At 58.2% G+C, this 24,901-nt stretch overlaps 1 protein-coding gene across 1 annotated transcript; it reads left to right on the top strand.

The window, feature by feature from the left end:
- Window positions 1-21,648: 21,648 nt before the first annotated feature.
- Window positions 21,649-22,854, top strand: TMEM200B (transmembrane protein 200B; the record flags this gene model as incomplete). Its single annotated transcript, XM_084300759.1, has 1 exon — window positions 21,649-22,854. One exon carries the CDS (start codon window positions 21,649-21,651, stop codon window positions 22,852-22,854), a length of 1,206 nt encoding a protein of 401 aa, XP_084156885.1.
- Window positions 22,855-24,901: the final 2,047 nt, after the last annotated feature.

Below are 24,901 nucleotides of genomic sequence, written 5' to 3'. Positions count from 1 at the left end.
GATGCCAGCGTCTGCGGCCAGCCCTCACCACGCTCCTTGGGTTTTTGCTCATGCTGGGGCTCCTGCACGCTGCCCAGGGGGGTTGAGCCCCCGCACAAGCTCTCCCCTTCTCCTGCAGCTCTGCCCCGGGGAGGACAGCGCTGCGTGGTGGGGTACGTGCTGAATCCGTCCCTTGTCGCCCGTCTTTGCTGGACGTGTGCTGTTTTCCCAGCAGGGAAGGTGTGCTCTGCCACCTGCACGGGGGTTGTGTGATCTTAGTGCTTGCACATCGCTGTGGGGTCCCCTCTGAGCAGCTCGGTTCTTGTAGTGCTGCTGTGAAAACTTCCAAAGGGGCAAAATGTGGCTGAGGGGATGGAGCCAGCACCGGGGAAAAGGAGCATCCTCCTGACCTCAACCCTGTGCAGCAAGCGGCCCCTGGTCCTCCCCTCGGCCTCTTTTCCTAGAGGATTCGTGCCCTGAGCGGTGTCCTTGTCTGACACCGCAGCCTTCGGAGAACGCCGGTGGCTTCCCCTCCTCCTTCCCTCCCGTAACATCTCCCGGGGCTGTGATGCAGCGGCTGCCGGGGGCTGTTTGCCTTGGCTGCACATTTTGGAGGCTGAGCACCCATCCCTGCTGGGCTGGGCTCTGCTCCTGTTGGGGTGGGGAGATGCAGAGCGGGTGCCTTCAGAGCGATGGCAGCAGCGGATTGAGGCTAGGGGCTGTTGCTTTTGGGTGTAAATGACATTAATTCCAAGGGGAAAACTTCTGCTGGAGCGGCCAGCCCTGTTGCTTTGAGATGCTGCCTGCCCTGCACGAGAAACGTGCCCAGATCTGCTCTGGGGGAACCTGGGGGCTGCAGTGGGGTTGCTCTGGTGAAGGAGGTGCCCACGTCCCCCCGATGCTCAGCAGGGCGGGGAACAGCCGGGGTTAGGTGAAGAAGAAGCCGAGCCCCTTCACCTCCTAAGTGCTTTTAAACACCAGTTTTCACTGTGCTTTCGCAGCGGGGTTGAGGTGTTAATCAGCATTTTAGCGGTGCTCAATTAACCTGCTAGTACCCGGTGGTGTAAAAGGAGGCGTGTGCTGGGCACCAGCTCTCACATCCTCATTGTGCAGGATGGATCCTGCTCCTCCAGGGCCCCCAGGCAGGTTCCCTGCTCCAGTTCCCCCTGCACGTTTCTCATTTGGCCGCTGTAAAGCTCTCGAGCCCAGGAGCTGTAAAACCAAGCCTCGCTGCACCAAAGCTGCCAGCCCAGCGAGGAGGGGGAATTGTGCCCCCTCCGTGCTCACGTGCGAGCTGCTGGACAAATCCTGCCTTTGGGAGGAAAAGAAAAAGGTGCAAAGGACAAACCTGGTGGCTGGAGGGGCCTGGGGCTGTGCTGCCGCTCCTTCCCCAAGTAACACATTTGCTGCACTATTTATTGGCCTTGCCTGGCACTTCCCCTAATATTTTCTGCCAGCCTCGCTACCACGCACAGCCTCGGCTAATGAATTGCCCCGTGACGCTTTGGGCTCTGTGCATTATTCACCATCCAGACACTGTTAATGTAAGCAAGATATTTTTTCCCTTTTGGAGACGGCCACATTTGCTGCTGGAGGCTTTCCAGCTGTTTCTCAGAGAAAGACACTGAGGACTCGGGCAAAGAGGGAACCAGCACCACAGCCGGGAGCTGATGGGGGGCTCCGACACCCCCCGACAAACCAGCCCCTGGCAAATCTGAGCAGCTCCTGCCCAAAAATATGATCACACGAGGGATTTGGAGCATGGTTTGTCTCCCAAACCAGCACCAGCACCGGGGTCAGTCAGATGTTCCTGGGCATCATCGGTGCTGAGCTCTTTGGGGCCAGAAAACGGCTTTTGCAGCAACGCTTATTTTTGGAGTTGCCCCACCTGCATGATGCCAAATGTTCCTGCACCACCAAAAAGCTTGAATTGAGCTTTTCCGCTCTGGGCTCAGGTACCCAGGGCATGCGGCTCTGTGTTTTGTTATCCCTGGCAGGAGCGCAGGAAGCTGTGGTATGTCTCTGCGCTACTGAGCGGGACCACACAGCTCTTCAATGAGCCTCTCCGGATGCATCTTGCGCCGTCTTGAACTCATCTCTCTTAGGGGTGGAATTGGAAATGGCCAGAGAAGAGGCTTGCGTGTAAATTCCCCTCTTCCCAGACTGGGGAAGGTCTTGCTCTCAGGTTTCAGTGAAAAAACTTTCCAAGCATCTTCATTTCAGAAGCAGCTCAGCAGCTGAAACTCATTTTTTTTTTTTTTTTTTTTCCCATTGAACAGATTTCTTTTTCCTCTGGCTTGCACCGTGCCAGGGCACCACATGCAGGAAGAATTCACCTAATGAGTTGTTGGAGCTCAGCAGCGCGAGGCTGGGCTCCCGATGGGACTGGGGCAGAGGGCTGGGGTGTTCAGCAGGGCTGTGAGTGACCCTTCTTCACGTGCTTTGCTTTCTTCCTGGGTTGTTTTTCTTCCCTTTTCCGTCTGGTTTTCCCTGCCCGCTCAGCTCGGCTGCCCTGGGACCCTCGTTCCCCTGCCAGTCAATTCATCCTGTGCTCGGTTAATTCTGCCCCCCGCCCACACTTGATTCTCTTCCGCCCATGCCTGCTGGGGTCTTTGTGCTCCCGTAAGCCTCACCTAACGCTAATTAGAGGCTGCGGGCTGGGCTGGGAGGATAAATAACGAGCGGTGATGTGCTTGGAGCAAGTGGGAGAGTGCTGCTGCTGCTCATCTCACTGCAACAACATCACGGAAGGTCCCTGGCGTTGGTGGCCCTGCAAAGGACGTCCCGAGAAGCTGCTCCCCCCTCCTCCTCCCCATAAGCTGACCCCGAGCCCCTCGCAGCCTCCCACACCGCTCCCCTGGGACCGCACCAAGCTCAGGGCCGAGTGACCCGCTTGGAAGGAACCTGCCCTGAACTCCTCCTGAACCTGGAGGTGGGTGAAGGAATAATTCACATGGCAAGTAAATAAAGCCTCTTGGCTTTGGTTCCAAATGTAGTTACGTTCAGTGTTACCAGTTTCTGAGTAAATCTTTTTTCTTTTTTTTTTTTTTTTTCCTATTTATTTTTATTTTTTTATATCCAGGCAGCTTCTCTTATAAAATGTGCATGAAGGCTTTATGCAAGCAGGGCAGGAAGCAGACCCTTTTTTTCAATCTTGCACGGAGTTATCTCCGCAGCGGAGCAGCTGAAGCTTTCCTCCTGCCCTAAAGCCAGTGCTTGTTTACATCTACTTACAATCAAATTACATTAAACATCCAGAGTGATGCAGCAGATAGCACCATTTCGCCTTGCCATCGTGCTTCCAGCTGGCAGCGCAGCTCCACATCCACCACAAATGGAAAATCTTCATAAATTTGAATGCAGAGCTGCTGGCCGCGGAGCCACGGAGTCGGCTTTGCGGTGGGAGAAAAATGGGGGGTTTGGCCCCAAAGCTGTAAGGAAAGGACCACGTGCATCTGAGAAGGGCTTGGAGCGATAACCAGGAGGAGTGTAGCGTGCTGGTATCTTGAAATCTGTCCGTGTGCTACAAAGCCCATCTCACCCAGCTGGAGGTGCCGTGGTTATCGCAGAGCCTGCGGTGAGAAGCTGGGGCTTCTGCAGGCGCTGCCACCCCCCCCTTGGAGCTCTCCAGCACCCAGGTGAGGTGGACACGATGTTTCTGCACAATCCTCAGGGATTAAAAGAGCTGGGGGAAGGTGTTCAAGTCCTTCTGGCTGGTGGGAGGCGGTCACCGGTGTTTGCAGGGAGCGCGATGCAGCGCGGGGAGTTCTCCTTTCATCTTCCAGAGCCAGCGCGGTAGCATCTGCAGCCCTTTAAGCAGACACGTCTGGTTAGGATCATCCACTGCTTCCGCCGAACCAGGGTTTAGAGTAGGAGACCTCCCTTCAAAGAGGTGGCTTTGTTGAGCAGTAAAATTGATGAATTACTGGAAGGGGTAAGGAAAACAAAGCCTTCTGTTGATCCCGCGGGGTAAGGCCTGCTGTGGCGGAGATGCTTGGCAAATAATGGACGGTTTTACCTCCTGTTACCCCCTCTGTGCTGTCCTTCTCCCGGGCAGCAGCCAAAACGCTTTGGGCCATCCTGAAGTGCTCCTGCCCAGCTTCAAGAGGTGGAGCAGGGGTGTAAATGGAAAAACACCCCACAGATGGCTGCTGGCCGCCCTCGAGCAGGACTCTCACCTCGTGGGAGGCTCCACAGGGGTGCTGAGCATCACCCGGATGGGTGCAGGTGAGACACTGCAAGGGGGCATCGGCTGCTCTGCTCCAGGCAAAGGACGAGAGCAACAGCCTGAGCCTGCCTGCCTCCATCCCGTCTCCCTGGGTCACAAAAGACAGAAGGAAACAAACAGGGTGGGTTTATGTGATCCAGAGTGACCCAGAGAGGCACAGGGCAATGTCAGGAGGACCTTTTGTCTTGGGCATCTCAGCTCCTGTGCCAGCCACAGGGGAGAAAAAAACAGCATCAGTGGGAAGGGGTGATGCCCCCTTCTCTTACACAGCCATCTTGGGGTTGGACCTGTGGAAGCACTGACTTTCCCCGTAACTCTCGGGGGTCCCAGAGGATCTCTGCCTGCCCTTCGGATGTGGTGAATCCCCCCCAGCAAGGTATGTGGGATGCTTCCAGCAGCACCACATGTGTCACCGTAATAACACCGCAGCGTTTTTCTCCCATCTCCTCCTTCCTTAGGCCTGGCTGTGCAGGACCTCAGAGTGTAATTAACCCAGAAAGGCTCCGTGCAGTGTTGAGCAGGTGCTGGCTGAATTTAGGAAACCATCGGATGGGAAATTCAGCAGCTGGAGGGGCCGGGGCCGTCCCAGAGCTGTTTCCTCGCCGTCTCGCCCGCTGCTGCTCAGCCTACGTGGAGAGAGGCAAAAAACCAACAGCTGCACGTGAGGTCATAAAACAGCCCCAAAAGGATGAAAAAAAATAAAACAAAACCCTACGCTAATACCCCGCTGGGAGCTCAGGTTCAGCAGGACTCATAAAATCACTACTTGAGCCTTCGGCAGAGTGTTAATTATTTTCATGCCTATTAGAGCCGGGTGTGTAATTGCTCCAGCGCCTGTTAGCAGGGTGAGTGAGTTCCTGTCCCGCATGGCACCTCCTTTTTTTTTTTCCCCTTGTTTTTCATCTCGGCACAGCCACTGATAGACCTGATCCAAGTTTTCAGCTTAATGTGGTGTCAGAAATCTTTGCTAATCAGAAGGGCCGTTCCCCCTGGACCACTCAGGGGTGGGAGGGAGCCCATTTTGCAGCGTTTAGATGCCAGAAGAGCTTGCACTGCTGCCCTGGGAGAAATCCAGCGTTCATGAGCCTATTCATTTATTTCTTCAGCAGAAAATCATCCCAAATTTCATATCACTTGGTAAGATGAAGCAGCACTTTGAGGAAAGCAGCTCTTAGAGGTGGATTTCTCTCTTGGTACTGGAGCATCTCTTCCCAGGAATTGCTCTCACTGATTCCCCACCTTCCCTTTGGGCCCACATATCTCCTCTGCTCCCCATTTCTTGACTTTTTTGCCCTCTTTTTAGCTTCTCATCCTTGCTTCCAGCTGCTTGTGTCTGGTCAAGATCTCTCCTGCTCACGGAGGATGGGGACAAAGGGCTTGAGCCCCAGGCACGTGCCCCCATCAGCAGGAGGATGCTGCTTTTGTTTTTCCACTGCAGCCCCCAGAGATGCTCTTACCACTCCGATTGACTCCTTGACAGGTTTCAGCTAATAATCACACTCCAACGTGCCTGCAAATATAATCAGTGGTAAGTGCGCAGATATAATCATGCTGGGGAAGGGAAGAGGTGCCATTTAGCAGCTCCAGAAAAGCCTGCGAAGAAGCTGCTTTCTTCAGACTATCGGTCCTTGGGGAGCGATAGCACATGCAATATTCAGTGGGACATGGAAATCAACACAGAAAGAGCCATAAATATCTCCAGGAAAAATCACCGATGGAGATCACGAAGCTGAAAACGATCGGAGGTCTGGAGAGAGCCTCCTCCAGGGGCTGCGGCCAGAGACCTGCGTTTAATTCCCTCTGGCCCTGGCTTAAGGTGGGGAAAAATCTTCATGCTCACCCACCCCACGAGGGCATTTGGGAGGGCTCCTGAGCCCCGAAATACTTCCCAGGGGTGCAGAGGGGCCAGGTGAGCCGTGCTCAAGGCCGTGCTGCTGCGGAGCGTCCTGGCGCATACCTAATCTCATTACAGGGCTTTCCGTACCACCACAACGCTGACATAATTATCACAGGATTTTCCGTTAGCCAGTTCTTAATTGAAAACTTGCTTGGGGGAAGCAGTGTCAGGTTGCTGAGGTTAAAGTTATCCCTTTTGCTCCCATGAACCCCCTGAGTTTCTGGTTTGTTCCCAATGGGTTTCTTGGCCCGTTCTGGGCCCCACTGGGGCCTGCCCCCTGCCCGGTGTTCAGGTGGCCATAAAACATCTCCATTCCCGATACCCGTGTGGTGTAATCCTCTCCAGAGGGATTACTGCCAGCATTTGTCACGCTTGTCAGTGCCTTTATGCTGAAGGCCGTTTGGCTGCCGCCACCTCAGGACTCCGAGTGTGCCAGGTTAGAGCTGTCCGTGCGTGTGTGCACGCGTGGATCACACAAGGCTCAGTGGTTTTGGGGTAAAACTTGGCAGAATGCGGTAACCGGTGCTATTCCACCTCCCGAACGTCTGTGCACGCATCCAGCCCCTCGCCGCTGCTGCATTTTCCCACAAAGGGGAAAACTCGCCTGGCACCAGAAACCTCAGCCGAGGGCTTTGAAGCTCGCTGAGGTCCAGCGATGAGAGCGAGGCCTCACGATGGGAACAGCGGGGCTGCCTTAATTGCAAACAGCGCTCCTGGCCGCGCTGGTAGGACAAACCCCGCCGGCACGCACTGCCTGGCAGCACCGCCGCTGCACCCAGGGCGAGCAGAGATGCTGCTCTGCATGGGGCGGCAGGATGAGGCCCAGTGCATCTCCAGGAGCTCAGGAGGGACAGGGAGCTGGGAAAGTGCCATAATTCTGGAAATTTTGGTTGTTCCTGCACTTTATTATGGGCTGCAGTGAGGCCACGCTTGCGTTGGGCTGGGAGAGCTCTGTGCAGACACTGCAGGAATGTTGTGAGCTGCTTGCTCCTGCATGCATGGCTGGGTGTGTGTGCGTTGTGTGTGTGTGTGCACTGTGTGTGTGTGTGCATTGTGTGTGTGTTTTCTGTGTGTGCACGGTGCACGCTGTGCCGTTGCAGCACGCAGTAATGATTGCCATGTGGAGCAGCGAGCCTTGGCTTGGCTCGCAGGGGGCAGGCAGAGCTTCGTTCTCACAATAGGTTTAAGCTGCAAAGCGTTCATTGTTCCTGTGTGTGGGCACCTTCTCCCTGGGACGCTGCAGAGCTGCTGGCTGGGGAGATTTGTGCAGTGTGTGTGTAGCTGATGCCATTCCACAAAACTTTCTTGACTCCTTTTTTTTGCCCCATCTCCCAGTGCTCAGCATGGGGCAGGGAGCAGCAGGATGTCTTCGCTTCTTGTGTGTCTGTTACATGTCTGTACCTAGCCTGTGGCCTTGCTAAATTCTGAATTTCCACTGTTTCCATCATTTCTCCAGCGTGCAAGATAAATGGGCATCTCCTGGCACACCTGGGCTGCCGAGAGCCAGGAGCCTCTTCCAGCTCCTCTCTGCAAACCCCCTCCTGTCCCCAGAGCCCCCTTGCTCTGGCAGTTTTACCTGGGTAAGCTCTCGCTGTTGCTTCCATTTATCTGGGCTGCGTTAAGTGCCTGGCAGGTTGCATTATTCTTTAAGTGCGTGCAGCTCTTCCAAAATCCATCTTCTCTGTAATGACACGCAGCAGAGCGAGCTCCCGCGGGCTGGCAGTGCTGAGGTCCTGCAGCATCCCGGGGACCTTCCCCAGCAGCTGCACACGCTGAGGCTCCTGTGTTGTGCCTTTTTCTTGGTAAATATGGGTGAAGGTGAAGTTTAATAGGAGGAAAAAGCTTGATTGCAGTTTCTAGACTCAGGCTTTGCCTTGTGTCCCTTCAGCTGTGGATCTGCCTGGTTTTATTTAGAAATCAGTGTATCGAGGGCACGTACCTGTTACTAACAGATATTTCAGCTGAGGTCAAAGCACAGCCCCTCGTTACACCCTGTGGTGGGAGAGTGCAATTAAAAGCTCTTCATTCTGCCAACAATAATTAAACAAGTGCATTTATTAGCCAGAGCAGCTCTGTCTGTGATGGGCATCACGAGAACCCAGGGCTGAGTAGCAAGAGGGGACGGATCTGCACGTCGGTGCTGGAGCAAAACCGAGGGGTGCAGAGCCAGGGCAGCAGGCTGGGAGGGAGGAGGGGAGAATCGAGGGGTTTTCATCCCAGGGGCAATATGTGGGTCCCATGGGGCAGCAGCAGAGTGGGGCTGGGACCTGCACTGGGCACGGTGCTGCTGTCACCCAGCATTGGGTGCTGCCCCAGCACTCAGCACCCCCTGCCCTGCACCACAGGACTGCCCCAAGCTGTGATTTTTCTCTTTATGGGGCCAAGTGGGGGGGTCCCCCTGCTCTCAAGCCATAGGGGATCCCCTCACATCAGGCTGTACGTGGGACATCGCACAGCACTGCAGTGGCACAGGGGAAAGGCAAGGGCACGGGGTTTTCAGCAGCAGGGACAGGGACCAGGGGCTGCCTGGCCTGGGGAGGGGCTCAGATGCTTCCCCCACTCTGTCTCCGTCCCCAGTTCCTCCCACAGCCACTTCCAGTGCTCAGGATCCATCCAGCAGAGCTGCCCCAGCTTTCCTGCAGGGCAGGCAGAGGCAGCAAAGACGCCAAAGCCCCGAATGATTCCTGGTCCTGCCTCGGCCCCTCTCCCCAGCTTGCATCATGGAAACAAAAGCTCGGCCTCCGGCCGGGGCCGCTGGCACAGCTCCACGCAGCCGCTCGCTGAGCCACAGCTCCGCTTCCTCCTTGCCCTAGGGTGGTTTTTCCCTTCCCTTCCGTGATGCTGCTGCTCGTCCCCCTCTCCTGCGCCAGCTCTCGCAGCTGGGAACGCCAGGGAAAAGGGAACCGCCGCCTTCTCCTCCCTCCTTCCTTGTCATCCACGAGCAAGAACCGATTAAGCCGGCAGAAGCTCAGCCCTTCCCCGCTTCCCTTTTAATTTCAGACCCCTGGCACAAGGGGACACGATGAAATGCAAGATTAAATGCCTAATACCCAGGATTTGGGATTACCGAGGCCAGTCTGGGTGGTTTGAGGTAGAAGGACGTCTCGGTTTAATGGGAGGTTTTCCTCCCCGCGTCTTCTCTCCCTGCTCCATGCTTGGAAGCTGCTGTAGTTGGCAAATGCGATGCTGGAAGGATGTGGTGAGCACCAAACCCCTGCATGGATCCTGCCCCCAAATTCCTGCCCCAACCACGGTGCCCCAGGGTACGCATGGGCAAGGTTTCTGGGTTTGTAGGTAACAGCTTCGAAAGCCCCTATCCAAAACCAAGCGTATAACATCTTGAAATCGCCGCTGCTTCACCCTCTGTCCTGGAGGATTTCAGGCTTTGATAGCTGCTAAGTTGCTGCTGATTTATTCATGGCCACTTCCCACCCATTAGCTTTAATAGCTCGGGTTGCTCTGCTCCTGTCCCTGCCCGGCTTCTGCTGCTGAGGTCAAGCTCAGTGAGATGCTGGAGCCCAAATAATGTCCTGGAAGCAGCTGGAGTGCCGGATTTCCATCCTCACCGCCCGACCTTTGCAGCAGGGAAGGATGCCAGCAATCGTCCCCTCTCCTCTTCCTCTCGGTCTTCTCACTCAGCACAAGGACAGAGCTGTGGGGTGCGGTCTGCTGAGGATGAGCCTGAATCCAGATATCCCAAATCACGACAGCTTCGTGTCTGAGCCTCGGGGTCAGCTCAGCTCCTTTTCCATGTGAAGTTACCCAAGTTCTGCTCCTTCCTGGGGCCTCAGCTCCCTGCCTGTGCCCTGAGCTGTTACTTGAGGCAGGGGGGTGGGTAGATGTAGTGATGCTTGGAAGATGTTGCGATGTGGCTGCTGGGGCGAGATAAAGGTATTGTTAGTGCTGGGATGCAGCTTGGGGCCTCCTACTCCAACCTACCCACAATAACTAGCCATAACATACAGGAGAAGGCTGTGGCCATTGCACTGGATGATTTTGGGGTCTCCTGGGCACGTCCCAGCCAGGACGGGTCTGCGGGATGGCCGGGACTCAGGGCAGCATCCTTCACTAGTGTGCTCTGCCCAGGCCAAGTGCTGTCACGTCCAGGGCTCCTGCAGCAGCATCGCCCAAGGCATCGCCACGTCCTCCACCTCCAGCAGCTGCCCACGAAGCAGGGATCGAGGCCGGCCCCCGCGGTGCCTGAGGAAGGAGGAAGAGGTGGATGGAAATGAGATTTGTCTTCCCACAAGGGCTGTGTGGAGCTGGAACTGTTATGGCTCATTTCGAAATGAAAAGGCAATCTCCGAATATTGCGTTTCTGTGAAATATTCCATCCCAGCTTTAGCTGAAGCACTTCACTTCGGCTTTTATTTTTGTTACTTCAACATTAGCAAGCACTAATGCTGGGCAATTTAGAGCAGAACCTAAATGCCAAACCAAAAACACTGACGAGTTCGTGCTGAGAAGTTTGACGGCACTTCTGAGAAACCTCCAGCCGCTCTGCCGAGCCCTTTGGGATGGGAAGGCACTTGGTGCGTTTTGGGATAATTCTTTCTAGATAATTTCTCCTCTATCAGGAGCTGTCTCTTGATCCCTGGTGTGAGCAAGCATCCGAAGTGACAGGCAGATGCGTGCCTCCAGAGCAAAGCCCCCTCTCCTGAGCATCGCTGGCTGCTCCAAACCAGGGTGCTGACCCCCCCGGGCACGTTCACACCAGGAGTGAGTGCTGGCACTCGCCTCTTCCTGCTTCCTTCTGCAGGGGGATGATGTGCAGTGTGAGTCCTGCCTTCCGCAGGCACCGGGTGCAATTAGGAACAGCCCCGGTGCAGATTTCCTTCCCCAGCTCATGCTGACGCTGCAGTGCCAGAGCTGGGAGCGAAATGTTGAGGTGCTTCTGAGCCCCCCGGTCCCCCCACGCTGGGACTCCAGGAATGTAAATGTTCTCCTTCAGAAATATTTTCTGCCAGGCGTGCTCGCATGGCTGTGTTTTTGTGCCCTCTTGTTGCACAAAACTTCGCCTTTTGGCCCCAAGTTACTGCCCCGATGTTCCCCTCGACTGGAAGAGGTTTCTGTTTGGTTATCTGGAGGAAGGAATAATTCCCGAAATTGTGAGCGGGATGGAGCTCTGCGACCCGTGGGCCCGGTCCTGTGGGGAAGGATTGCTTTACATGGCAGTGGAGGAGGGAGCCCATAAATCAGAGCAGGAATGTCGTGCTCTCCACCTTGTCTCCTGCGCTAGTACCGCTGGACGTGAGAATAAAATACAGCATAAGGCAAAGTCTGCAAAACAGGATTATAAATCCCCAGGAAGATAAGTCGTTTACCCTTAAAGCCTTGGTAATGTATTAAATCTACTCATTTTGTAAATTTGGTTACCTTTTATTAACCTACAAAAATATGCAGGTTATCTTGTATGTGGAACCGGACAGTATTCCCAGAGCTTCAGGTTTCTCCAAGTTCTCATTGACAAACTGGAGATAATTACTTTTCCAGGGACATGAAGGTAATGACTCCACATCTACCGGGAGCAGAGCACGATTAATCACGGCCTGTTTGTGTTTACAGCCACTTCCCTCCCTGCCAAAATGGGGCCACCTCTGAAGCTGACTCTGAAGCTTTTTGTCCCTGTGCATTGGGGATGGGGCGCACGGGTTATTTCCAGGCGTGTGCCAAAAATATGTCTGGGAGGGACTTTGGGGAGACACTGGCTCATCCCCCTGCCTTGGTGGTTCTCCTGATGCCTTCCCCAAATCTCCTCCACGGTAATGTGCGTCCATGGACTTTGGTGGATGCAGAGAGAATTGCTTCCCCAATTCCCCTGCAGCAACCCCGTGCCCGTCTGGGAAGCCGCTGTCAGCATCACCACCGGGAGCTCTGCAGGTTCCTGGGCACCAGGCAGATTGAGATTCTTGCACCCCACAGATGCCATCTCCTGGCCCAGGAGCAGAGGGCTGTCCGGCTTCTCCTCCAGAGACTGCTCCCAGCCACGAAACTTTCTTCCTCTTCCTGGAGCGAGGCGGGCGCAGCCACAGCCCAGGGATACAGCAGCGAGCAACAGTCACCACGAGCCTTTATAACCTCCTCAGCTGGCCTGCGGGGAATCCATCAGGTCCCCGCTCTGTGCCTCAGTTTCCCCACTGACAGGGAAGGGGGAGGGATGCCTCCTTCATGCCTGGTGTGTCCTCATGGCTCCAACCCCAGGCTCTGCCTTGAGACCGGTGCTGGGGCTGGGCAGAGCCGGGCTGTGGCCCAATTCTGGCTGGCAGCGGTGGCCTCCCCTTCACCTCCAGCAGAGGGTCAGAGAGGGATGCGGGGCGGGGGCTCCTCTCCTCCCCTCCTCTCTGTCGGGGAAGGCTCCGCAGCCTCAGCGCGCGGTGCCAAGTCCCGCTCCAACAGCTGTATGTTCTCCAGCATGAGTCATCCCACCCAGCGCTCAGCCTCTCCACAACAACATTCCTTCTCTCTGATCTAAGATCCTGGCTGTGATCAGTCGCTGTCTCCTTCTCCTTCCCCCGTCCACATGGTTCCTGTGCCCGGACCCGGTCCCCAAACGAGGCAGCAGGGAGCGGGGGAGGCTCTGCCAGGAGCAGCAATCACCAGAGCCTGAAAAAAGGCACGTTCAGATTCCCCTCCTTCCCTCAAATCAGGAGGGAGGTGCTCAATTACCATGAGATCTTTTTTTTTTTTCTTTTTTTTTTTCCCTCTCTCAGAAAAGAGGCAGTGATGTAGATTCTTTTTTATATTGCCTTCTGTGGTTCCTCCCCATCCAGTGCCTGCAGCAGGGCGAGTGCTGCCTGCCTTCTCCCAGAGCATCAGGAGCAGCGCTCCAAGCCCTGGGTCCCGCACATCTCCTGTCCTACAGAGAGCTCTGCTCCAGAACCACCCCCCCGAGGCCACCCCTCTCTATTCCTGGTGCCTCCTTGCCCCCATTGGGCTATTTTCTCCTCTTCTCTCTGCTCCTCCGGGTGTTTTCCCACTTTCTGCAAGAAGAAGTGGGAGGCGACAGGACAACGGCAGCACCCACCTCCCCGCGTCCCCTGCGCCCGCCTCCAGCACCTTCGCTGGTGCTGGTGGCGTTACCGACACTTGGGGTGTCGCTGGGTGGCCTGGAACTGGGAAACTGCTTCTGAGCTCACACCACTCCCATCCCTGGCTCCGCCTGGCACAGGCACAGCCCAGGAACAGAGATCAAATGTTGCTCAAAAGCATTAATTTCTCCTGGGCTGGGGAGAGCCCAGATGGTTTCCAGTGGTGGCAAAGGGAGATGAATGTCACTGAGCAGTGAGCAAATCCAACATCAGGCCATAATTCCTCACCGGGAAGCTGGGATAGCGGGACAGTGGATGAGTGAGGTGTCTGTGCAGCTCAGTGGGATGGCTGCCCCCACAAACCTGCAGCCCCAGTCCCTTCCCAGCTCCAGAAGCTGCAAAGTTTCCGCAGCGCTGCTTTAATTGAGCCTCGCAGGGGGGGTTGGGGAGGACGTCCTGGTGCAGCATCTCCGCTACAAAACCCAGCAGTGGGGATTTGGGCTCATGGCCAGGCCACGGGGTGATGCTTCCCTGCCGGAGATGGGTGAGGAACAGCCTGAGCCCCACACCTGAGCTTTGGCCGTAAAAACCTTCCCCAGCATTGGTCCCTGCAATAAAGCCAGGTGCCTGCAATCTGCATTTCCTTACAGGCCATGGGATGCTGTGGCTCTCATCACGATGGGAACAGTGGAGCTGTGTTTTTTGGCTCTCTGGGGAAAGTAGGGATCTGGTTTGATGCTCTTAGATTTGCCACAACTGTGATGAGGAAAAGCCTGGCACATTTTTAATTAAAGGCTGATAAAGAGCCTGCCTGCAAAAGATGCGTGGCAGAGGGCTTTAATGAGGCCGAATGTCCACCGATGGACACACCATACGTGCTGGTGTGTGAGCACATGGAGTAAGGCTGGGCTGGTTTTTTGGGCATCACAACGTGCTGCTGGGGCCGTAGGATGCCACTACGATGCAGCTCATGCAGTGCCACAGTCCTTGGGACTGACAGAGGGGCTGAGCACGTCTCAGGCACATTCAGGGGAAGAGAAGCAAAGTGGGATGCTGAAACCTGGCTGCTTTCGGAGCCTCTCCTCTTTGTGCCTGCCCAAGAGGGGAGAGCACTCAGGAACCTGCTTAAACAGCGTCTGCGGGGGGCTGCCTTCAAGCAGCGTGGCTGAAAAGTGAACTTAGGATAATGCTTTTATTCCAGCTGATACACTCTCCTGGAGCTGTACGGCTGGGAGGGAGCAAGTAAAGGGTGAAGTAAAGGTTCCTGCTGCTGCAGACCCGCTCCCAGTGCAGCTGCCCTGGCCTGGCTGGGCACAACGGGATGAGGGCACATCCCTGCCCTGTGGACAGGAGCAGGGGCAGGAGCAGGGGTTAGGGGCAGGAGCAGGGTCTCCATCTCCTTCCCCAGGGCTCGCCCACGGCCAGGCTCCCAGCGCCTCGCTCGGGTCTCAGCGGGTCCCATCCCGCGCACGGGGCTGCCGGGCCGAGGGTCCCCGCTGCGGGAGGGGGGATGCGGAAGGGGGGCGGGTGGGAGACCCCCAGGGGACCTCCGTGCGCTCCCCGAGCAGGGGCTGGGCAGGAGCCCCCCGGGTGCCGCAGCAGCGCTCCGCGGAGCGGGGCCAACTTCTCGGTGGCCGGGCGGCCGGGGGCTAAGGATGCTGCCCCCAAACAACCCCCCCCCCGTAACCTCCATCCCTCCATCCCTTCCTCCGTCCCTCCCCGGCGATGCTCCGGGCCCCGCGCTCCGCCTCCCCGCGGGGCCGGGGCCGGGGCCGGGGCGGGCGGAGGGCGGGGAGGGGACCCGGGGCCGGGCGGGTCCCGCCGCCGCCCCGCTCCGAGCCGAGCCGAGCCGAGCCGAGCCGCTCCGCCGCCCCTCCATGGCCCCGGCCGCGGCGGCGGCCCCCAGTGCCCGCCGCCCCCGGGGGACCGGCCCCGGCCCCGGTCCCGGTCCCGGTCCCGGTCCCGGTCCTGGTCCCGGTCCCGGTCCCGGTCCCGGTCCCGGCGGCAGGCGCAGGGCTCGGCGGCCGCGGGTGAGTGCGGGCTGGGGGCGGGGAGCGGGGCCGGGGGTCGGGGGGAGCCGAAGGGGAACGGGGGGGACCGGGGGGAGCCGGGGGTACGGGCACGGAGGGGGCGCGGGGCGCACGGACGCACGGACAGGGGGAGGACAGACGGACACGCGTCCCCCTCCCCGGGCACCGGCACCCACGGGTGGGCACGGACACGCGTGGGAACGCTGACACGAAGGGACCAGGGTGCTTGGAGCAAGAGCAAGCACACACACACACACTCACACACTCACACACTCACATGCTCACACACATGCTTACACTCACGTGCAAGCACGCACCCGGCCACGCACCCTTGCACACCCAGGAGCCAGGCAGGAGCGCCGGCTGTAGGACCCAAACCCCAGCACTTTTTTTTTGCAGTTCCCGAGGCTCCTCGCAGAGGGTTTACGTGAGGGCTGGTCACGGAGCTAATCCCCGCGCAGGATTTGATTTAGACACTCTAGAGAGGAGAAGTGGGTGGAAATTATCCCAGTAGCTCCCCGAGCTGGGGATCGGGAGGGCCTTTTGGCACCGGTGGCTGAGCCCGCTCGGAGGGGGGACCCGCGTCTGTCCTGTGTCGCTCCCAGGTGGGTTTTGATTCCTGCTCGTGAATTTGGGGATGGGGCTGCAGAGCAAAGCAAGGTAAAGCAGGGCACAGAGCAGGGGAGGCGTGAGGTTTAGACTGCTGGAGACAAGAGGATCCCAGCTGGGAACGCTTCGGGGAACTTCTCTCCGCCAGCCCTGCTTGCACGCAGCGAGGAGCGGGGTCCCTGGGTCGGGGGGGAGATGGAGCGCGCCTGCCTGGAGCCGCTGGGGAGCTGGGTCTGTGCCTGCGAGCGTGGAGCACTTGGCAGCCCCCCGTCCCTTCCCTTCCTCCACCCTGGCAGGGATTTTCAGAGGCGCAGAAGGGAAGGTGCCAAATTCAGAAAGAGTTTGGTTCCAATTCCCTGGAAATCCCAGCCGAGGGGGTTTTTCCCTCCTTCCTTCTCTCTCGGCTGTGATGATTTTTGCAAGGTGCTTGGCTGCAGCCTTCTTCCCGTGCTCTGCCACCCTGCTCGGCTTCCCAAGGCAGGAATTCTCCCAGGAAATCCCTCTGAGCTCCCCACGCCTCCTCCCCCTTCAAGGAAGCAAAAAGCTGACATTAGAAATCCGTTCTCAGTTTAAATTTAGATGCCTGCATTATCTTGAATTTGGATTTATTAATTATTTGCATCTGGTTCATATCAAAAAGTTGAGCAATGCAGATGTCCTGATTTCAGAATGGGCTTGGAGGAGAGACACAAAACTCGCCTGCGTTTCTATTGTCTCATTAAACAATGGCCCATCAGAAAGGGCCGGGAACTGCAGCCCCCTTCCAGGGGCCTGGCACGAGTTAAGTGGCCGTCCAAGTTGCGTGATCTCCTCACCACGGGTGACTGCAGCTCGTCTCCCAGCCGTGGAGATTAGTCTAATTAGCAGAGCAAATCTGGGTAAGGCAAGCTCTCGTAATTAGCAATCAGTTGGATGTTTCCACACACTTTCTTTGCCTGAGGGGCAGGGAGGAATTTAGCGGATGGCCCCGTTTCGGGAGCAGGGGGGCCTTGGGAGAAGCCAAGGGGAACGGGGCCACACGCCCGCGGGGACCCCTTTGGTTGGGGATCATCGAGCGTGGGGCAGGGAGCAAAGGGGCCGAGCTGTGTCCCCAAAACTCTGCAGCACCCCCAGCCACTGCCCTGAATCTCATTTTTAAGCGACATCGGTCACCTCCTAGTGAGGATGCCAGCAAGTGTCCTGCCCAGCCAGGCGTGTTGGGGACATCTCCGCCTGCAAGCGCTCGGTGCACCCTGTCCTTTAGCCTGGGGAGACAGGGGTGCAGAAGGAAAACGGGGATGTTTCAGTCTGGTGAGCCGTTGTCACCTTGGGGCCATGGACAGGTCGCACCCGGGGTCTGCTGCTCTGCAGCAAAGGCTGCGGTGGAAACGTTTCCAAAACTTGGTTAAAAGCCGGCGTGAGACCCCCAGCCCAGGACTGGAGCTGTGATGATCCCTCCCGAGCCGTGATAATCTCAGAGTTACTGTGCCTGCCTGAAAGCTTCTGCGAGGGAGCTTAATTAATTACGATTGATTAACGGGTGTCCCCAACAAAAGCTGGAGCTGGAGAGCTGCTTTTTGTCCCTGTGCTGGGAGCGTGCCTGTGCTGCGGGCTCGATGCGGGGATTTACCTGCAGGGACCAAGCCTGGTGGAGGCTTTGCCCCATTGGGCTGAGAGCTGCCAGTGAGGGCTGGGATGTTAAACAGGGCTTTCCTCTGCTGAGACACCCTCGTCATCTTTTTTTTTGCTGCTCTTCATCTTTTTTTCCTTCTGTCTGGACACCTTTAATGTGTAGCCAAAGGGGGAATTTGAAGTGGACTGAGAACAGAGGAAAGGAGGAGGGACGGGACTGCAGGCTGCAGCCAGGCTGGGGGCGAGTTCATCACGCTGAGATTGCTGGGCCAAAGAGGGGAAAAAGCCGGCTGGAAATTTGGAGGCAGCGAGCTGGGGGTCCCCTTGCTGGGGAGAAGTCAGCTGCACGTGAGAAACCAGCAGAGCTCTGGGCCGGATCCTGCAAACTCCTGGGCACCACCAAGCATTGCTCGGGGAGAGCACGGCACTGGGGTGAAGGCTGCACGCGGTGCTCACGAGCCGTGCACACACCCGGGGACCGAGGCAGCTCCGTGGCACCGCGGGCCCCATCCTGCCTCCTGCCACGAGGGGAGGCGAGGATGGGAGAGGGGAGCTGGTGTCGGGGCGCTGCTCCGCGAGAGCCCCGTGCTGGGGCGGCGTTGGAGGTTACGGAGTTATTTTTAACCGGCGCAGCTCGGTGCAGACTGTAATTACCACGCTCTCACCTTCGCCGTGGGTGGGGAAGCCGGGGCGGGCTGGCGCAGCTCGGCGCGTCCTCGCACCCACGGGTCTCAGCGGCCCGGGGCCCCCTGTGCGGCACGGGGGGGGAGCTCAGCTTCGAGGGGCATCGGGATCTCAGGAGCTGGAAGCGATCTGAACCTGGTTTTATTTTAGCACGTGGCCATGCGGAGAGGCTGAGCCGTGCCGCCGGGGCTCTTGGGTCTCACCCATCACCGCGGCTTTAAACACGCTGGCGCTTTTCTGGGCACTTGGGTGATGGATTGCAACCTCGCCTCCTTCCAAAAATCGAGCGAGCAGCTTTAAAGTCACAATATTTCCAAAAAAAGAAATGGAAAAAGGAGGTGTTTGCTGTTTGTCAGTGATTTCCCAAGCTTTTGCTCCAGCCTGGGCTGCTTCCTTCCCTCTCCGTGCCCGCGGGGGACACTGGGGCTGTGTCAGCGCTGCTGGAAGCTGCTGCGCAGCCGGAGCACGCAGACCCTTCGGTCTCCCAGCCTACAACAGACAGCAGCAGAGCTCTGCACGAAGGCACGGATCCTGCCTTCCTCATCGGCCTGGCTCCCCGGTGCGTTTCAAGGAGCTGGGGGGGATGTTTTGGAGAAGCTTTGCGAGCCACGTGTGGAGAAAGGCTTGTGCAGCCGTCATCCTGCTGCATCTTCACGGGGCTGCCGTCCCCTTTGGCACAGCCCCGGGCTGGTTCTGCATGGCACCAGGCCCTCATCCTTTGTCCAGAGGGAGGTTTTGAGGCCAAATCTGCCTTTTTATGGACCGCAGCATGCTGCAAATTAGCACAGCCAACACATGCTCATAGGGCAGAGCATCCCAGGCACCCCAGCCGGAGGGACAGTACCCCAGGTTTGCCCTCAGACACGTTGGGATTTAGCATCACATTTTCGGGACGTCTGCCTGCGAAGGAGGGACTGGGGGGAGGAGGGTGGAGCCAGCAATGTGCCTTCATGGTGGGGGGGATTAGAGAAATATTTGCGTTTATTTTAATGCCGGGCTTATTGCGGGGATTGGGAGCTTAGCCCCGAACCTGGCAGCACGGCAGCCGAGCCGTCAGCTCGCCCCATAACACTAAATGACATTTACATTTCTGTACCGCTGCTCCTCCGGGGTGGGCACCCTTCCCAAACCACGGCTCAGCTCAGGCCTTAAGGAGGGAGGAGGCCGGCAGGGAGCGAGGCCACCAGCTGTCCCCACGGAGGGACGGGGCTGTCCCCCCACCCTGGCAGTGCCACCAGGACCCTCGTCACTGCCCCCAGCCCCAACCCCATGCGGTGCCACAGCAAATTAACCCCGGGGTGGGAGTGTCGGTGTCTGCGAGCTTCTGAATTTGATGCCAACGCTGGATTTTTTTTTTTTTTATTATATTTTTTTTCCCCCCTAAAGAGCTTATATAACCTTGGGGATTCTATTAATAAAAATAATGGTTTTGAACTCTGGGAACAACCATCTCCAGCAACGAGCAATTAAATGCTGCAACTTCTGCAAGCAGGCAGCTATCGGGCAGCGGGGAGATAAGGGGGCAGCGGCGGGGCCAGCAACACCTCCGGCACCTGGGGAGGGGGCAGAGGGCTCCGGCAGGCTGCAGGGGGCTTCCCATGGGGGGGTCACCCCCAGGGATGGGGCTCGGGGGGGTGCAGGAGATAGCGAAGGAATTTGGTGTAAAGAGGCACAGCCGGGGCTCGCTGCCAGAAATAGGAGCTGGCTGCATGCTCGTGGCAGGTCCAGGGCAGGGGCTGGGCACCCGGGGGGGTTGTGCCTTTATCCTTCCTCCCCAGAACCTTTGCACAGCTCTGGAATTTTAGGGTTTTGTTTGTTTTGTTTTGTTTTGTTTTTTCATTTTTTTGAGCCCTAAGTTACCAGCAAGGCATTTAGCATTTGACATGTAACATTTGAGAGGTGGAATTTAGGATGGGACTTGGAGAAAGCTGGGGACCCTAAGCCATGGTGCTCGAGGTGGACGAACACCTTTGGAGGTGTTTGAGTGCCTGCTTGTTTCCCCTGGGAATAAAACGTTTAAAACCTCATTTTACTATTTGGGGTGACCACTGTGTTGGTGTAGCAGTGTTTATTGTCTTTTCTGCCTTGCGATGCAGGATTATCAGCTTGTGTCAGAGAAACATTTAAAATCTCACGGCAGCGAGCTGGGGTTTGGGCTCTTTTTGTTTGGGGCTGTGGGTTTTTTTTTTTTTTTTTTTAAATCTCCCTCATTTGAATTGTCACAGCTTGACAGCCTTGTGCCAGGAACACGCTGTCATCCTGAAACTCATATCTTTAATTCCCTTCCATGGGATGCTAATAACACCTTAAGATGATTAAGACTGGGAAAAAAAAACTCAGTATTTTATTTTCCTCCCGCCGGTGATGCTGTTTGCTGGCTCTCGCCTCTTCATTCATCTCGGGAAGTAAATGAGCCTGGTCACCTCCCCTCCCTGACCCCCTGCCCTTGCGTTCCCAATCAGTTTTACTTTCTGGCTTTCCCTCGCGGTGCCGTCGGGCTGCTTTCATGGGCGTGCTGGAGCTGCTGCGGTGCCCGGAGCCTCCCTGTGCTGCTGCGGCTGATTCAGAGGCGCGGTGACCCCTGTCCCGCAGCGTCCCTTGGCTCCCCCCAGCACCCAGCCTTCCCATCCCAGCAAAGAGCCCGAACCCTTGCAGCGTAAATCCTGCCCAGGAGCTCTCCTGGCAGCCCCCAGAAGAGGCAGGTGAACCTCTCCGAGATTTAATTAGGTTGGGTTTAATTAGGCTGGGTTGCCCCCAGCCTTACGCGGTGCTTGGCTCCTGTTGCAGCCCCCAAATCGCACCGGCTGCATGCCACAGGGCTCTGGCTGAGCACAAATCTGGGGTGTGGGGTCTGCGGGGCTGGGGTGCTCGCTGTGGGGCTGGGGCACCTGCATGGCCAGGGCACATTTGTGTCCCCTTGTTGTTTTGGGGTCACTTTGGCAGCAAGCAGAGCAAGCCAGGGAGCGGCTGCGGTGTGCGCAGGGCACCGTGATGCTGCTGCCCTGTGAAATCTTTGGTGTGGGGTTACTGGGATGGTTTTGGTGGCTTTGGAGAGCCGTTCTGTAGCTGCCCGTCTCCATGCCACAATTTCCCCACTGGGTTAATAAACAGTCCCTTCCCTTGCTGCTGCCACCCTTTTGCAGGTGCCATAGGGCACAGTGACCCAGGACGGGCTCTGCAGCACAGGGTGCAGTGGGATCCTGGCCCTGCTGCCCTGCACAGCTCGGGGTTTTTAGGGCTTTGGCGGGTGTGAGGGAGCCCCTCAGCTCTTCCACCACCAAGTAGGGATGGAGAAATAACAAGAAGGAAGCAGGCAGGTGGGAGAGGAGAGCAAACCTGCTGGACCCTGATGTGGTGCAGCCCACAGGCTTGGTGTCCTTGTGGTCCCCATCCTCCTGATGCCCCCATAGCCACGGTGTCCCTTTGCCTCCCATGTTCTCAGCATCCCAGTGTCCCCGTGGTCCCCATGTCCCCACCATCCCGTGCACGTGGACCCCCCCAGACCATTGAGTGACTTCTCCACCTCTTTTTCTCCCCTTCTCCCTTCCCCACCCTGCAGGAGGAGCGGCCGGGAGGGCGACGATGACTGCCGAGAGCGCCGAACCCAACGGCCCCGTGCGGGAGCCGGCGGCGGGGGGCACCAAACCGGCGGCCCCCCCAGCCCCACAGCGGCGCCGAGGCCGAAGGCTGCGCCGCAAGTCCCCCCCAGAGGTGCAGGTGAAGGGGCAGCTCCGCATGCGCTCGCCGTCGGGAGCCTTCGTCATGGTGGGCATCTCGGTGGTCTTGGTGGGCATGACCATCGCCGTGGTGGGCTACTGGCCCCACCGGGGGCACGGGGGAGCTGGAGCTGGAGCGGGGAACGCCAGCAGCGCGGGGGACATGAGGAGGGAGGTGGCTGCCGGGCGCCCCGTGCCCCACAGCGAGAAGCTGAAGCTGATCGGCCCCGTCATCATGGGCATCGGGCTCTTCATCTTCATCTGCGCCAACACCATGCTCTACGAGAACAGGGACATGGAGACCCGCATGCTGATGCAGAAGGGGCTCTACTGCATGGCCACGGGGCTCCCCGAGGGGACCGGCCCCGAGGGCGCGGACAGCCCGCTGGCACCCAAGGCCAGCCCTGAGTGCTTGGAGGGCTGCTACGAGGTGGACCTGTCCCTGGGCAGCAAATGGGCCGACTGCTACGGCCCCAACCGGCTGCAGACCACGGCTGAGTTCCTGCAGCGCCCGGGGGCCTCCCCGACTGCCTCCCTGCTCAGCCTCCACTCAGAGGGCACCCTCGGGCTCTCCGCGGCCGTCGGCGCCTTGGCGCTGCCCATCATCAAACTCAACAACCGCTTGCTGGATGCAGCAACACGGGGGACCGTGAGGCCTGTGGAGGCAGCCGAGCCCCCCGCTGAAGCCCCGCTGCCCCCCTGGGCTCTGCTGTCCCCCGGTGGCAGCAGCGTCGCGCCCCGGGGCCAGGAGCACCGCGGTGGCCACGTCATCGTCACCGTGGAGGAAGGCTGCCCCGTGGCGGAGCTCGGCCCCGATGCTCAGCCCCACAACCCAGGGCACTCCAAGTCGCTGGACCTGGGCCGGCCGGGGGTGCTGCTGGTGGCTCCCATCAAGGACCGCAAAAATCGGAGCTGGCCCCGGCTCGACCACGTCACCCCGGGAGCTTACGCCAAACTGGAGAACCGGGGCGAGTCCTCGGACCGGCTGCTGGAGCCCAATGAGACCCCGCGCCGTACCGAGCCCCGGCCCAGCTCCTGGGCAGTCGGGGTGGAGGGGGGCTCGCGGGTCTGACGGCCCCACAGGCAGCAGGGTCATGGTTTTTAAGCGGACATCACCACACCGAGGGGTCCTCGATCTCGAGGAGGGCTCCTGGGTTGGGACCTGTGCTCCTCCCTGCCTGCTCCTCTTCCTCAGCAGCTTCCTCCTGGATGCTCTCGGCCCTACAAGTCCTGCTGGCGGCTTTCCCGGAGGAGCCCTCGCTTTGACACCCAGCGCAGACCACGGGACGGGGACACAGGGTGGGCAAAGCCCCAGGGCACTTCATTGCACCGGGGCGAGGGTGGGGGCACCGGGGGGGGGTTCCCTCACCCAGCCCCAGCAAGAAATTTGCTTGAGCAGCGCACGCCAGCCCGGCCGGGCCATTAAATGTTCTCTCGATGCCACACGGTGCCGCCTCGTCTCACCCTCAGGGTGCTTGGGGTCGGGAGCGGAATGTCCCCATTGCTTCAGCCCCAGGTGTGCATGGGAATATTTGTGGATGGGGAAAGTTTTTTTTTTTTTTTTCCCGGAGAAATGTCACCTCTTTCCTGTGGCCATTTGGCCCATGCAAATCGCTTCTGTCCCTGGAAGTGCCAAGGTTTGCCCTAAGGCAAGGTACAGACCTGTGTCAGTGCTCCTTTGCAAAGCCTGGAGCTCTCACTTTTCCGTAGGGACTGCCCAAGTGTCGGTACGGGTGGCATCTTCCAAAAATCAGAGGGGTTTTTTGTGTGTTTGGGCCACATTTCAGGATGTGAGCACTGCCACAGCCAAGTGTCGCAGGCACCAGTGTCCCAACACCTCGGCTGTGCTCAGAGCACGACTCGCTGTGGGAAGCCCCAGCCCTTTTTTTCCTCTCCTCATCCTCACCCCAGCAGGGTGGGTGAGCAGAACAGTGCCAGGTCCGTGGGTTTTGTGCCCCTCCGGGGTCCTGCTGCCTCCTCCTGGGCTCAGCATCCTCCAGGGAGAGCCAGCACCGCCCTGTGCAGTCAGGATGCTGTGTGCCCCCCCTGAGTATTTGCAGATAAGCTCCAGGTGATGCTGAAGGTGCCCGGGGCAGCTGCAGGTGCTGCCCACCCTCGTGCTGCCCAGGCAGCTGTGAAATCCCAACAAATGGGGGAGTTCCTGGGGTGCAGCCATTCCCAAAGCTGGTTTTGGGATGATGATAGATTTCCTGCTGGGATGTGGGCAGCAGGGGGATGTGATGGGGCAGAGAGGGCTGTGTGTGTGCTGGTTTTGTGGTGCTGCTGGATTCCCTCGTGTTATTTGGTGCTGTTTTGGCTCCTGGGGCCAGTGATGTGTGGGTGCCCGTGCTGGGATTTCAGGCCGGACAGCCACACAGGGGGGGAGGCTCGCGGAGGGGAAGAAGCATCTGCTGCTCCTTTTTCTCACAAATGAGCAATTTTTGCTCCAACATTTCTTTCCCAACCCTTTCACGGTGCCTTTGCCATGCCCTGAATTACCCCAGGAAAGGAGCGGGGGGTGTCCCTCCTGTGTCCCCCTGGCTGCAGCCACCCAGCAGAGCTCACGGCCCTGGGCAGGGGGGACAGGAGGAGGTGCCTGGTCCCAGCAGGAGGAGGCACCAGAGGTCCCAGAGGTCCCAGCAGTGCTCTGGCAGAGGCACAGGACATGGGGTGGGATGTGGGGTGGGACACAGGGGGGCACCGGGCTGCAAAGCCTCCCCCTGCGCTCCCCTTTTCCCTGAACGCCGCGGCGACACCACTTACATGGGGACAAAGCGGGGAGGATTTTTGCAGCATCCAGCACCGTGACCCACTCCTGATCCTGCCCTGGGCCCAGAGGCGAGCGGCGTTCAGCAGTGCTCGTCCTGCCCCGGGTCTCCAGCCCCTCGCTGGAGGCAGCAGCGGGCGCCCCGGGGTGCTGAGGACACGGCCGGGACGGGAGCGCCACTCGCCAGCAACTTGGGAGGCGCAGAAATGTGGCACCGCAGCTTGGGCTGGATCCCTGCCCTTTCCCATCCGGAGAACAAAGCCAGCCGTGGTGTGGAGCCGGGTGTCAATGGCTGAAATATGTTTTCTCTGTGTGAAATTTTTTTTTTTTTTTTTCCTTTTGATCCCGTCAC

This window comes from Netta rufina (genome assembly GCF_964035555.1).
Source record: "Netta rufina genome assembly, chromosome: 23".
Taxonomy (NCBI): domain Eukaryota; kingdom Metazoa; phylum Chordata; class Aves; order Anseriformes; family Anatidae; genus Netta; species Netta rufina.
This window is presented reverse-complemented; position numbering and strand designations above follow the sequence as displayed.